Raw genomic sequence first — 14635 nt, forward strand, 5'->3', positions numbered from 1 at the left:
GTGCTTAAGGTTACATCATGAGGCCACATACTTCTTAATGAAGTATTGCATTCTGTACTAACATCTTCTAGCTAACTGTGCTGCTATCTGTGATGACACTTGTTGTATTGTTTGGGTATAACAATCTCTGAAATGTTATTTCTGGATGGCATTTGGTAACTGGCATCTAAGTGCTCTAACAGACTGGGAATTAATAAAATTTATGTCACCTGATCTTATCTCATCTTAAACTAGAACAAGAAGGAACCACTACTACCAATATAGAGTAAAAATTGCTTAATTATGGAAAACATGACTCTTCTCAGATTCTGCTTGTCTCTGCAACTGCTCGATGCATCACCGTGTGCTGTGGCAAACTTCTACACCACTAGACCTAACTAATAAATACATTTGTTGCCAACTACACCAGGGAGGAGCTCGGAGTAGAGCCGCTGCTCCTCCACATCGGGAAGAGCCAGCTGAGGTGGCTCGGGCATCTATTCTGGATGCCTCCCGGACGTCTCCCTGGGGAGATGTTCCGGGCATGTCCCACCAGGAGGAGGCCCCGGGGAATACCCAGAACATGCTGGCCTGGGAATGCCTCTGTATCCCCGCGGAAGAGCTGGAGGCAGTGACTAGGGAGAAGGAAGTCTCACTAGGATATAGTCACAAAAAAATAAAAAAATAAAAAAATCCAATAAAATTTGTGTAGTTGTATATGGTGAATACATAGCTCTGTGCACATCACAGCTGTCGTGGGGATGGGTGACAATTCAGAATAGGCTGGTAAGGTCTGGGCAGGTAAATGAATGCCGATGTCTCATCTTTCAGCCATAGGCCAGGAATAACACTGAAACTACCAGAGTTGTTTTGTCCGAAAAACTTTAATTTGTGCTTGAAGACCAGTTTTCTACATGAGGATTTCGCTTATATTTTCATGGATGTATAGTTATATGATTTTTAATGTTGTGTGTGTGTGCATTGTGTAAATATAAACACACTGTTGAACAAAACCAAGGAGGCTGAAATGGTGAGTCAGGAATGTTACACTAACGGTATAAATTATGTCAAGGGGAATCCGATTAACCACTAACGTTAGGTTAGCTGATTCAATTTAACATAAGACTTTAAGTGAAGTAACGTTATTGTTCAGTGACGGGGCTTCTGTATTGAAGAAAAATAAAAAAGACAAAGTAAAAGCACAGTACCATGGAAAAATAAGCACAGCACCACAATAAAGCAGCACTGTTATTCAATAATGCATGACTAACGCCAGCTCACTAACTATGGTTGGCTAGCGTCAGTCACCAATTGGCCTGTACGTTATTGGCTGCATATTGGCTACAGTATCGTTAAGCTAATAACCACGGCAAACAGTGTTGGCATATGAAAAACGCGCTGTCCTTCGCCGACGTGAATATGGCAGAAACAGTACTACTATCTGGAAAACTAGAATGTACAACTACCTAGTAATTATGATTAGCTGGCTAGGCTAGCAAGTAGCTAAGCCATTCACTCTCTTACCGAATGTATAGCTACCATTTAATTTTCAAGTCCTGAAATCCTTCGGCGCTGGTCAGCAACAATATGATATGCATTGGTCAACATAGCTGTTAGGTGAAAATATTCCAGTAGTCATAACTAACGTTAGCTCTGCATTTTATCAACACACTTAAGGGGCAGACGGTGCCCACTCCTATCTGCACAGGCTGCAGTACGGCTACATAGTGGGGGCCACTCGATACGTCCAGCTGTGGACGGAGATAACGTCAGGGCAGGCGTGCCGATGTGTCAGTATCCTGAGCTGAATCGCTCACTGCAAAACCCTTACTATTTTAATGTGTACTTATGCGAAAGTAACCAGCTAAATATAATTCTATATTTCTCATTAAATAATTGCCAAAACTGTTCAAACTGGTCCCATAAAATACCAATAAAAGTGAGTAAATGTAGAATGAAGACACTGCATATAGCACTGAAGTCAGTTTCTTTACTGAATGAAAAAGTTATTTCTCTTCAGGAGGAGACAACAGTAACAGACAGCTTATCTCCTTGGTCAACAGGTAACATCTTAAAATAGACTACATGACTTTTACACTTCACAGGTTTCTGTGAAAATACACTTAAAATATGTTTTACAAAACAATAAAATAGAATATAAAACCCCTCCCTCCCCATGTAAAACTCTGTTGATACTTTGTCATTAAAATAAATTTGTTCTCCAACAGACTGATGAAAGCAGGGTGTTTGAACTGGCTTCAACTAACAAGAAAACTAGAGTTCTTGTCTGCAGGATGACACCAGAACAAGTTCACAGACAAAGGATGACAACAGAAGGCCACCATGTCCTAGTACAAGTGCAATGTGATCAATCAGCTTGGCCAAGAGGGAGGGTTGCACAATCCATAAGACATTATATAAATGTACAATTAACAGTCTAAAACAGTTTTTGAACAAATTAGAAATGGCAGTACATAACTATTCAAATGTCCTTGCAAACTCGAATTAAAACATTTTATAGAAGGGTGAGGGAAAAAACTGGGTAGTCAAAACACTCAAAAAATCTTAATGGATTTAAAAAAAAAAAAAAATCATCTATATATTGTAGAAAAAATATACATCATCAATCCAATGGCTGCATGTTTCTGCAGACTCCTGCCTGTGATGCAGACCTTACTTTCTTAAAAGCACCATAATAAATAGGCTGGTAAAAACAAGTCAACTTGTAAAAGCTATATTAACTTTCACTAAATGAAATGTAACAGAACAGTTAATACACTTAAACAAGAAGCGTAACAGTGGATTAAGGGCATTGCTCCCTTTTAAAGAAATACTTCATTCATATACTAACATTTTTGCATCCAGTAATTACAACAATGCAGTCTGAAACAGTGGGGTAAAAGTTGATAGTGTGAGCAGCTTCTCAATACAGGGAAATTCCTTTAACAACAGTAAACCACATTAAAAGCAGTAAAAACCTCTAAAATTTGCCCAAGCCACGTGTGTTATATTCCATGCACATCAGGTTGTCAGTGCTTACTCAGTACTAATCTTGGTCACACTATTTGAATAACAAACTTGTTAGTATAAACAAAACAATGTGGACTCAAGGGCCATTTACTGGCTTTTCAGAGCTTCAAACTGCAGTTGAAAGCTCAGATAAAAACTTGTAAGTGGGCCTTCAAATTAAGATAATTCTGTCATACTGCTGTTAATATAATCACGAATGAATTTCATGAACAAGCAAAGCATAGGTACCAACAGAAATATGTCTGTGGCGTCACATACTATCATTAACTTATTGGTTAGATTGTACTGGATTACAATAAAAATTTTGTAAAGTTTAGATTATGCTAAAGCAATATTCTTGGACTTGTGTTAAGTTAGCTTCTCTATGAAAAAAAGCAAAAATCTGGAAAAAAAAAAAAATCCTAAAAAATGAAAAGACTGTAAGGTATTGAAAAAAGTACTGCTAGAGTATCAGAACAGAAACTTATTTATTGTAGTAACTGCACTGGTGTATAAAAACTTCATATCAACTTAGGTTGAGGTCAGGAGAAATCTGAAAGTAAAGCAGTAGTTATGGGCAAGGTTAGGGGAAATTTATGTAAGTCACTGTGAAGTCCCCACAAACAAAAAATAAACATATGTGTTTGCTATTAAAAATAACCTCATTGCAATTTCATTGTTTCAAGAAATGACTGCCAATTTTGTTTTTTTATATACTCTGTGCATTGCTCCAGCCATCAGACTAGTATCTTCTGTGATATGAAACCTTATGGATGAAGTATTCCTTTAATTAAAGGATCACACAAGTGTAATTTTGTTTTCTGATTTCTGCCGGAGGCTAACCATGTCATTGTAAGTAATGAATAGAGCTGAGGACTGAGTATTTATTACCTGACCTATTCAGAATCTTTTGGGGTAGATGCAGACCTTTCTCTTTATGCTAACATGTGGAGCTTGTGTGGGTTTGGTTAATTTGAAAAGTAATATATGAACAAACATCTTTCTCAGACTATGCAAAGTCAACACAAAGTTTATGTGTTACAAGTTGATACGCAGTGCCCAGTGGGAAGCACAAGATGGTGTAGTCAATTTTAACTTGAAATCTAACAATAATGAAGGAAATTAAGCATAAACACTGATTTGAGATCAGGGTCAGGTTTGGATATTGGAAATCTAAATAGCCCAGCATGCCTAGACACCAAGGTTTACAATGTGCCTAGAGGATTTTGGTAATTTGCAAAGATTTTAGATTTAGAACCACTGAAGTATTACACAGAGTTAAGATTACGTATAATTTTGCAGTGCTGCGGCCTACATCCTGGCTCTATGTGAAATTGTAGTTTTGATTTGGATTTTTGCGTTAAACATTTTGATCATTCTAGCAAGTGTTTTTAAATCATACCCTCAAATTTAAGCACATAAATTAATTACTAAATTAAAAAGTGATGATGTGACAGGAACTAATGGAATAATTGCCATAAGGCCATTAATTTGACAGAATTAATTAAGCTTTGATATATATCAAACTTTACATCCTAGGTACTGATGGCAGCAAACAAATAAAATGATGCTGATGTTATCCTTTAATTGTCAGTTACCCAAGTGGCAGAGGTCATTGAAATGTTTAGTAAAGAGCAGTTAATTTCACATTGCTGTAGATTCAATTTTACTGCCTGCTTTTTTCTTCTGGTGCCTTTCTGTCAAAATGTGACATTATTGAACAAATGCCATTTTTATATTGCTTTCTACTGTTACTGCTGGGATTGGATGTCCGCCTGCTGCATTGCGGATGAAGTCCTATGGAAAAACAAAAGAAAAATACTGCTGTTTTCTCAATCAAAGTCAAACTAAGCAAACAGAACTCCTTTCAACTTAACATTAACAAAGATTGATGAAGGAGAAGAAAACAGTCCAAGGCAGGTCCTGAAGGAAGTCATCTGAAGCTACACTCTCTCAGTTAAGGTACAGTGAACACAGTTCAGTCTGTCAGTGCTGGTGGTATATGGGTAAGCAGACACAGAGTGAGAGTAGTGGTTACTCCATGATGGCTCTGTAAATCACAGGCTCTATGTAGTCCCCCCTGTAACGTGAGTTGATTACTCTCTGTCTCTTTGAATCCTGGATGATCTCCTTCTCTTCAAAGATCCCATCAAATCTCATGTCTGATGCTTTAGACTGCAGAGAAACACAAGATCCAACTCATTCTTTGTTGAATATGGATGCACAGGATTAGAGACAATATAATGTATTAGGTGCAAAAGTATGAGGTTTGTTTTTTTTTTGTTGTTTTTTTTACCAGTCTAGATTTGACTCTCTTGGGGAGCTCCTCATCTAGAGTATAGACATCATCTCTTTTGGCTGTTAGCTGAGACCCATCTTCAAATTCCACCTGAATTTAAGAAATGTTGGAAACAATCCAGTCATGACACAAATACAACTATCCCATAGAGTTTCTTTGTCGTAATCATAACACTGCTCTACAAGGAGAAAGCCTTGGAAATGAAAGTAGCTAAATTTGACCAAAATTGGGTCAGTAATAAAAGACCTGCGTGTAAGAGCCATTAAGTAATTCATCTTGATTTAATACATTGCTTATTATGTTTTTGCATTATTCAGTTTAGATCTCACAACAGGGAGTAGGAAAAAATATTGTTGTTTAACTATATTAAGTACATATCCCAATTTGTTGTTATTCTGTGTTGGAAAAGAAATAAATGTTTTGCTTTGCGATAAGTAGTGGGGTCATTAGGCAGTTGTACAGTGCATGTCAGGTAGAAAGTAAGGGTTTTGGATGACATGTGGTTAAAGAAATAAGATTGAGTACAGAAGACCATGGATCAGAATAAGTTTGTGACCATGAAATGTGTAACCATAAATATGCAAAGATTGAGCCGGTAGTGGACCCAGGGTTGAAACTGTATGTTTGGCCAAACTAAAAATTTGCTCAACTCTATCCCTGGCTTTGGACTCATGAGTACACATTGGATTAACATAATGGTATATTGTGTGGAATATGCATCAAAGCAAGAAACCCCAAATGGATTTTAAAGAAAGTTTTGTTGTGATTGTTACAACACTGAGTGTTTCGCAGGTACAGCTTCAGGTCAAAATTGCATCAAAATTATTCAAAATGAGGATGGGTGTGTGCAATTATGCTTACGCTTCAACTTTTTAGCAAAATGTGACATAGCAATGAGAATGGTGCCACACCAATCATTATAAATTATCTTTCTGTTCTTTCTATTGCTGTGTAGCTTCCCAAACTATTAAGATACCACCTCAAAATTATACAGTTTTAAAGCTTACCAAATATAGTGTGAATAATATTTGATAATAACAGAATACAAACTAACATCAGATTAAATGACAAGGGGCTTTTTGCTTGCACACGTTCAGTGTTCTTTTCTTTGTATGCTTCATTTTTGGGTCTGTGAACATAGAGCTGATGTGACTTGAGCTCCAGTTTTGTCTTATCGGTCCAAAGGACATACAGTGGGTACGGAAAGTATTCAGACCCCTTTAAATTTTTCACTCTTTGTGTCATTGCAGCCATTTGCCAAAATCAAAAAAGTTCATTTTATTTCTCATTAATCTACACTCAGCACCCCATCTTGACAGAAAAAAACAGAAATGTAGAAATTTTTGCAAATTTATTAAAAAAGAAAAACTGAAATATCACATGGTCATAAGTATTCAGACCCTTTGCAGTGACACTCATATTTATCTCACATGCTGTCCATTTCTTCTGATCCTCCTTGAGATGGTTCTGCTCCTTCATTGGAGTCCAGCTGTGTTTAATTAAACTGATTGGACTTGATTAGGAAAGGCACACACCTGTCTATATAAGACCTTACAGCTCACAGTGCATGTCGGAGCAAATGAGAATCATGAGGTCGAAGAAACTGCCCAAGGAGCTCAGAGACAGAATTGTGGCAAGGCACAGATCTGGCCAAGGTTACAAAAGAATTTCTGCAGCACTCAAGGTTCCTAAGAGCACAGTGGCCTCCATAATCCTCAAATGGAAAAAGTTTGGGACGACCAGAACTCTTCCTAGACCTGGCTGTCCAGCCAAACTGAGCAATCATGGGAGAAGAGCCTTGGTGAGAGAGGTAAAGAAGAACCCAAAGATCATTGTGGCTGAGCTCCAGAGATGCAGTAGGGAGATGGGAGAAAGTTCCACAAAGTCAACTATCACTGCAGCCCTCCACCAGTCGGGGCTTTATGGCAGAGTGGCCCGACGGAAGCCTCTCCTCAGTGCAAGACACATGAAAGCCCGCATAGAGTTTGCCAAAAAACACATGAAGGACTCCCAGACTATGAGAAATAAGATTCTCTGGTCTGATGAGACCAAGATTGAACTTTTTGGCGTTAATTCTAAGCGGTATGTGTGGAGAAAACCAGGCACTGCTCATCACCTGCCCAATACAATCCCTACAGTGAAACATGGTGGTGGGAGCATCATGTTGTGGGGGTGTTTTTCAGCTGCAGGGACAGGACGACTGGTTGCAATTGAAGGAAAGATGAATGTGGCCAAGTACAGAGATATCCTGGAAGAAAACCTCTTCCAGAGTGCTCAGGACCTCAGACTGGGCCGAAGGTTCACCTTTCAACAGGACAATGACCCTAAGCACACAGTTAAAATAACAAAGCAGTGGCTTCGGAACAACTCTGTGACCGTTCTTGACTGGCCCAGCCAGAGCCCTGACCTAAACCCAATTGAGCATCTCTGGAGAGACCTGAAAATGGCTGTCCACCAACGTTCACCATCCAACCTGACAGAACTGGAGAGGATCTGCAAGGAAGAATGGCAGAGGATCCCCAAATCCAGGTGTGAAAAACTTGTTGCATCATTCCCAAGAAGACTCATGGCTGTACTAGCTCAAAAGGGTGCTTCTACTCAATACTGAGCACAGGGTCTGAATACTTATGACCATGTGATATTTCAGTTTTTCTTTTTCAATAAATTTGCAAAAATTTCTACATTTCTGTTTTTTTCTGTCAAGATGGGGTGCTGAGTGTACATTAATGAGAAATAAAATGAACTTTTTTGATTTTGGCAAATGGCTGCAATGACACAAAGAGCGAAAAATTTAAAGGGGTCTGAATACTTTCCGTACCCACTGTACTCCCAGAAGCTTTGTGGCTTGTCAATATGCATTTTGGCAAATTCCAGTTTTGCTTTTTTATCATTTGCTTTCAACAATGGAGGAGTCCTGAGTCATCTCCCATTAAGTCCAATTTGGCTCAAACAGTGATGGATGGTGCAATCTGACACTGATGTGACCTTGGATTTCACCTGTAATCTTTTTGGAAGTTGTTCTAGGCTCTTTGGTTACCAATCGTATTATCAGTGTCTTCTTTTTGTCATCAATTTTCTTCTTGTGACCTCGTCCAGGGAGGTTGGCTACTGTCCCGTGGACCTTAAACTTCTGAATATGTGCAACTGTAGTCACAGGAACAACTAGCTGCTTGGAGATAGTCTTATAGCCTTTACCTTTAACGTGCTTGTCTATAATTTTCTTTCTGATCTGCTGAGACAACTTTCTCCTTAGCTTTCTGCAGTCCATGTTCAGTGTTACCAAACAGCACAGTGACTACTTTTCACCATTTTAATAGGCAGACTCACTGATTACAAGTTTGAAGATAACTATGATGCTAATTACAGAACACAGTTTAACATACCCTTATGGTCAAATTCGTTTCAGTCTTTTCTAGGGGTACCATCATATTTGTCCCATTTTATCTGGGGGTCACTTCCCAAATATTTTAACCAGTTTAATCATATGGTAAAAACATCCTTGTCATATGAACATTTTAATAAATTATAGCTATAATAGACTGGCATGCATTGTTTTAATGCAAACCCATTATATTCTAAATGTAGGCTACAATAACTAATAGCACACCCCGCATGGTAAAAAAAGGGAATTAAATTTCCATCCTTCTCAGGTTGCAAACTGTCTATTTTGGCATTAATTACACTAACTCAAACATTATTATCTGACACAAATCACAGAAATTCTTACCAGGTACATTTGGATGACATGAGCTACCACAAATTTGGCACCATACACTAGTCCATCTGTCCAGCGCACCTGAACCACTTCACCCTGGGGTGGAGGTCCAAGCTGAGCACAGTTGCGGCTCTAACAGAAAAATCACATGTGGGAGAGTTCTTAGAAAACTGAACAAAGATAGAGACTTTATGCATTCTGATGTGTGTGCAATGTGGCACTGGACTAAAATTTTCACAAAGATAAAAACAGAAACTGAATATGGTAAATATGGTAAACTTCTTAATCACGACAGCAGCAATGACACCCGATTACACCAATCAGAGGTCACTAAAATTAATGTTGAGTCGGTGTGTAACTTTGCCAAAACAATGTCGGACTCCATAACTTTCTCTGTACTCCTCCCCAGTCTGACCAACGATGACATGTTTAGCCGCGTCATCGCTGGCTGTCTAGGTGGTGTCCAGCGAACGATGTGGGCTTCATAGACAACTGGGCCACTTTCTGGGGAAAACGCGGTCTGGTAGCAAGGGACGGCATACATCCCACTTTCAATGGTACAGCTCTTATCTCTAGAAATCTGGCTGAGTTTATTAGCCAACTTAAAGTTTGACAATCCAGAGTAGGGACCGGAACGCAGACACTCAGTCTAAAACACCTTTCTGCACCTTAAAGCAGGCATCACGAAGGCTGGAAAGGAAGTGGCATTCCACAAATTTAGATGGATGGATGCATACTATTCATCACTAATAGAGGAAAATAAGAACAATCCCAGGTTTCTTTTCAGCACTGTAGCCAAGCTGACAAAAAGTCACAGCTCTGTTGAGCCCAGTGTTCTGTTAGCTCTCAGCAGTGATGACTTTATGAGTTTCTCTACAAATAAAATCATAACTATTAGAGATAAAATTCATCAGATGCTTCCTACAGCTGCCATAAATGAATCTTCTACTACAGTAGCTCTTGATTTGTCTATAACAGGGGTCATCAATCCTGGTCCTCAAGGCCAACTGTCCTGCTGGTTTTCCAACTATCTCTTCTGCTCTTCCATTTTCTGATTGGCTGAACACACCTGATCCAAGTAATCAGCAGCATGTAGGGCAGGGATATCTGGAAAACAAGTAGGACAGCGGGCCTCAAGGACCAGGATTGATGACCCCTGGTCTATAAGATCTCAATCATGTTTATACTACTTCTTGCCCATAGATCTCTCTGAATTCATGTCAGCAGTTGCTTCATCTAAATCATTAACATGTCTCTTAGACCCCATCCCGACTAGACTGTTCAAAGACACCCTGCCATTAGTTGGCTCATCTTTATTAGATTTGGTAAATTTATCTCTAGTAACAGGGTTTTATGGCTGCAGTATTCAAACCCTTATTCAAAAAGCCTACTCTTGATCCAGGAGTCTTGGCTAATTATAGACCAATATCCAACCTACCATATACAGTGGGTACGGAAAGTATTCAGACCCCTTTAAATTTTTCACTCTTTGTGTCATTGCAGCCATTTGCCAAAATCAAAAACGGTCATTTTATTTCTCATTAATCTGCACTCAGCACCCCATCTTGACAGAAAAAAACAGAAATGTAGAAATTTTTGCAAATTTATTAAAAAAGAAAAACTGAAATATCATATGGTCATAAGTATTCAGACCCTGTGCTCAGTATTGAGTAGAAGCATCCTTTTGAGCTAGTACAGCCATGAGTCTTCTTGGGAATGATGCAACAAGTTTTTCACACCTGGATTTGGGGATCCTCTGCCATTCTTCCTTGCAGATCCTCTCCAGTTCTGTCAGGTTGGATGGTGAACGTTGGTGGACAGCCATTTTCAGGTCTCTCCAGAGATGCTCAATTGGGTTTAGGATAGGGCTCTGGCTGGGCCAATCAAGAACAGTCACAGAGTTGTTCCGAAGCCACTGCTTTGTTATTTTAACTGTGTGCTTAGGGTCATTGTCCTGTTGAAAGGTGAACTTTTGGCCCAGTCAGAGGTCCTGAGCACTCTGGAAGACGTTTCCTTCCAGGATATCTCTGTACTTGGCCGCAATCATCTTTCCTTCAATTGCAACCAGTCGTCCTGTCCCTGCAGCTGAAAAACACCCCCACAACATGATGCTCCCACCACCATGTTTCACTGTAGGGATTGTATTGGGCAGGTGATGAGCAGTGCCTGGTTTTCTCCACACATACCGCTTAGAATTAACGACAAAAAGTTCAATCTTGGTCTCATCAGACCAGAGAATCTTATTTCTCATAGTCTGGGAGTCTGTGTTTTTTGGCAAACTCTATGCGGGCTTTCATGTGTCTTGCACTGCAGAGAGGCTTCCGTCGGGCCACTCTGCCATAATGCCCCAACTGGTGGAGGGCTGCAGTGATAGTTGACTTTGTGGAACTTTCTCCCATCTCCCTACTGCATCTCTGGAGCTCAGCCACAGTGATCTTTGGGTTCTTCTTTACCTCTCTCACCAAGGCTCTTCTCCCACGATTGCTCAGTTTGGCTGGACGGCCAGGTCTAGGAAGAGTTCTGGTCGTCCCAAACGTTTTCCATTTGAGGATTATGGAGGCCACCGTGCTCTTAGGAACTTTGAGTGCTGCAGAAATTCTTTTGTAACCTTGGCCAGATCTGTGCCTTGCCACAGTTCTGTCTCTGAGCTCCTTGGGCAGTTCCTTCGACCTCATGATTCTCATTTGCTCTAACATGCACTGTGAGCTGTAAGGTCTTATACAGACGTGTGTGCCTTTCCTAATCAAGTCCAATCAGTTTAATTAAACACAGCTGGACTCCAATGAAGGAGCAGAACCATCTCAAGGAGGATCAGAAGAAATGGACAGCATGTGAGTTAAATATGAGTGTCACTCATGGCTGTACTAGCTCAAGAGGGTGCTTCTACTCAATACTGAGCACAGGGTCTGAATACTTATGACCATGTGATATTTCAGTTTTTCTTTTTTAATAAATTTGCAAAAATTTCTACATTTCTGATTTTTTCTGTCAAGATGGGGTGCTGAGTGTACATTAATGAGAAATAAAATGAACTTTTTTGATTTTGGCAAATGGCTGCAATGACACAAAGAGTGAAAAATTTAAAGGGGTCTGAATACTTTCCATACCCACTGTATGTCTTAAATCCTTGAAAACGCTATCAGCTGTTGCTAAACAGGTATTAGTCCACTTACACAGAAATGAACTATTTGAAGATTTTTAATCGGGATTTAGAGCACATCATTGTATGTAAACAGTACTGTTAAAAGTCACCAACGATCTTCTCTTATCCTTAGATATGGACTCATTTCTGTACTTGTCCTGCTAGAACTTAGTGCTGCATTTGACAGCTGCATCGACCACAGCATCTTATTACAGAAACTGGAGCATGTTATTGGAATCAAAGGAACAGCGTTAAAATGGTTCCAACCTTATTTATCACACAGATTCCAATTTGTTTATGTACATGATGAACCTTCCACACGCACAAAAGTTAGTTGTGGAGTTCCACAAGGTTCTGTGCTAGGACCGATTCTGTTCACCTTATACATGCTTCCTTTAGGCAATGTTATTAGGAAGCACTATTAATTACCACTGCTATGCAGATGACACTCAGTTGTATCCATCTATGAAACCTGTTAACACAAACCAGTTAGCCAGACTTCAGGCGTGTCTAAAGGACAAAAAGGCCTGGATGACCAGTAACTTTCTATTTTTAAACTCAGACAAAACAGAAGTTATTGTATTTGGGCCTAAAAACCTCAGAGAGAGTTTTACTAACAATATAGATGCTTTAGATGGCATAGCCCTGGCCCCCAGCACTACTGTGAAAAACCTTGGAGTTAATTTTCACCAGGATATGTCCTTTAATTCACAAATATAACAAATGTCTAGAACTGCCTTCTTTCACTTGTACAATATTTTTCAAAATTAGGAAGAAATTAGTAAGAAATAAAAGCTTGTCTCTAATGTAAGCCTGTGCTCTCTGGCACAAAAAATAAAGGCCATTATTTTAGAATTAAAATTATGATACTACAAAATGTGAGTTTTGACATGAAAGTCAGTCCTTTTAAAGAACAAATGATGCCCATGACATACTTAAAAAATGGGAAATTTCATGAATGTAGATGAATATATAGTAACTATAATCTAAATATAAAGAGACAATTTGTCATAACTGGTCAAAATGAACCCAAATTTAAAATATGGTTAACAAAGAGGCATCTTATTTTACTTGAGTTTTCTAATAAATGACAAGACCTAGATAAAGCTGTGAGACCTACCACAATGTCTTCAGGGAAGAGATTGTCACTAAAGGAACCATCATCAAAGTTGACTTCATAGAATGTCTCTTTAGACAGCTGCACCACATCACACTGGTAATAGCGACCATTCTTGTGCTTGCATATCACCTTCTGTCCCACAGTCAGCTCATGCATGGCTGCTTTATTGCGCTGTCAGAGGAGATACAAGAAATCACATTTTTATGACTCTCTGCTGTAAGGATGACAGGATAGTGCTTCACTATTCCTTGAAGAGGATTTGGGGCTTCAATGTAATAGGAAGATGAAAAGGTTTATAATGTGCATATCTTGTTTGAAGCTCCCTTCATGAACAGGTTACCAGATCCTTAGCAGCTCCTTACCTCAATCTGAGTAGGGCCTTTGTGTCGACAGCAGGTAACATGGACTACAAAGGGCCATTCATCTGGCTGCATGAGTACCCCAGCAGCCTGTGCACAGGTGGGGTGGTATGCAGTGGGACAGCGACCATGAGAGCACTGCACACAGCAGCCAGATGCCTTCTTCATACGCTTTTTACAGTAGTAACATTTCTGTCAGAGATCAAAAAAAAAAAAACACAGCAGCTGGGTCTTAGGCAGGTGCAGCAGATAGAAAACTAAAAAAAGAATTAGTTTGAGTCAAAATCCTCAAATAAGTTGCCAGAGCTTTTATCTACCTCACAAATGGGGAACAGTGGAAGCATCATTTTATGTACTGGTTTTGTGGCCAAAAAAAAGCTGATAAAAATCCAATGCTTTCCTTACTTGTCAAGCGTTTTTTGAGTGGAAATTACACTGTGAGAATGAGAAAAATGATTTGGGCGCACAGGTCTGAGTTCTGACACCTAGATAGGAAAAATACACAGATCTGCTAACAAATATCTTACATAAGCTCTTTCTTATTAGGGAATGCATATTCAGTTTTGATATTTCCTTTTGTTTTTTGCCATTTTCTGAAATTCCTATGTAGCCACTGTCTATGAATTACTTGCTACTCAAATGTTTCACATTAAAAGAAACAGCAAAGTAGAAAAGACTGGGATAAATTAATTAAGATAAATAATATTTTTGTTATACTGAAATGAGTGCTGTGGGAATGTACTTTAGTCCCCTCAACTCCCACTGGCTAGCACCTGAGACATTTGAATAATAGTTTTTAACTGGCGATATAATGCTTACTTATCTATATAAATGAGTTTGATATTTGAACTCACCAATTTAAATCTCTGCAAAGGGATTCCACTTAAATCCACAGGACTTCTTTCGGTGATGTTGACAAAGCGTGCCTCGAGCACAGCTACTGCACACAGCACATGTACCCACCTATAAAACACACCACACCCCCCGCCCCCGAAACACATGTGTTAGTGTT

The 14635-nt window shown here is 39.2% G+C and overlaps 2 protein-coding genes across 6 annotated transcripts in view; both read right to left on the bottom strand.

Annotated features, from left to right (window-relative positions):
• The window catches only part of st3gal3a (ST3 beta-galactoside alpha-2,3-sialyltransferase 3a), a 59492-nt gene extending 57789 nt beyond the window's left edge, over positions 1–1703 (bottom strand). For 2 of the 3 annotated variants that reach the window (XM_026323310.1, XM_026323312.1), the window contains exon 1: positions 1504–1703. The gene's annotated coding sequence lies outside the window, so the exon portion shown is untranslated. The remainder of the gene's footprint in view (positions 1–1503) is intronic. The other variant, XM_026323311.1, reaches the window with a different exon arrangement.
• A 246-nt stretch (positions 1704–1949) lies between these two features.
• The window catches only part of kdm4aa (lysine (K)-specific demethylase 4A, genome duplicate a), a 28394-nt gene continuing 15708 nt past the window's right edge, over positions 1950–14635 (bottom strand). The window contains exons 17-23 of one of the 3 annotated variants that reach the window (XM_026323078.1): positions 14478–14586; positions 13627–13815; positions 13265–13435; positions 9015–9134; positions 5285–5377; positions 5067–5163; positions 1950–4785 (exon numbers count right to left, since the gene is read on the bottom strand). In XM_026323078.1, coding sequence (XP_026178863.1) covers positions 4655–4785; positions 5067–5163; positions 5285–5377; positions 9015–9134; positions 13265–13435; positions 13627–13815; positions 14478–14586 — 910 coding nt within the window. In that variant the 3' untranslated portion in view covers positions 1950–4654. Of the gene's footprint in view, positions 5164–5284; positions 5378–9014; positions 9135–13264; positions 13436–13626; positions 13816–14025; positions 14059–14477; positions 14587–14635 lie in introns of those variants that run through there. The other 2 variants (XM_026323079.1, XM_026323080.1) reach the window with 2 other exon arrangements.

This window comes from Mastacembelus armatus, chromosome 4 (genome assembly GCF_900324485.2).
Source record: "Mastacembelus armatus chromosome 4, fMasArm1.2, whole genome shotgun sequence".
NCBI classification, from domain to species: Eukaryota; Metazoa; Chordata; class Actinopteri; order Synbranchiformes; family Mastacembelidae; genus Mastacembelus; species Mastacembelus armatus.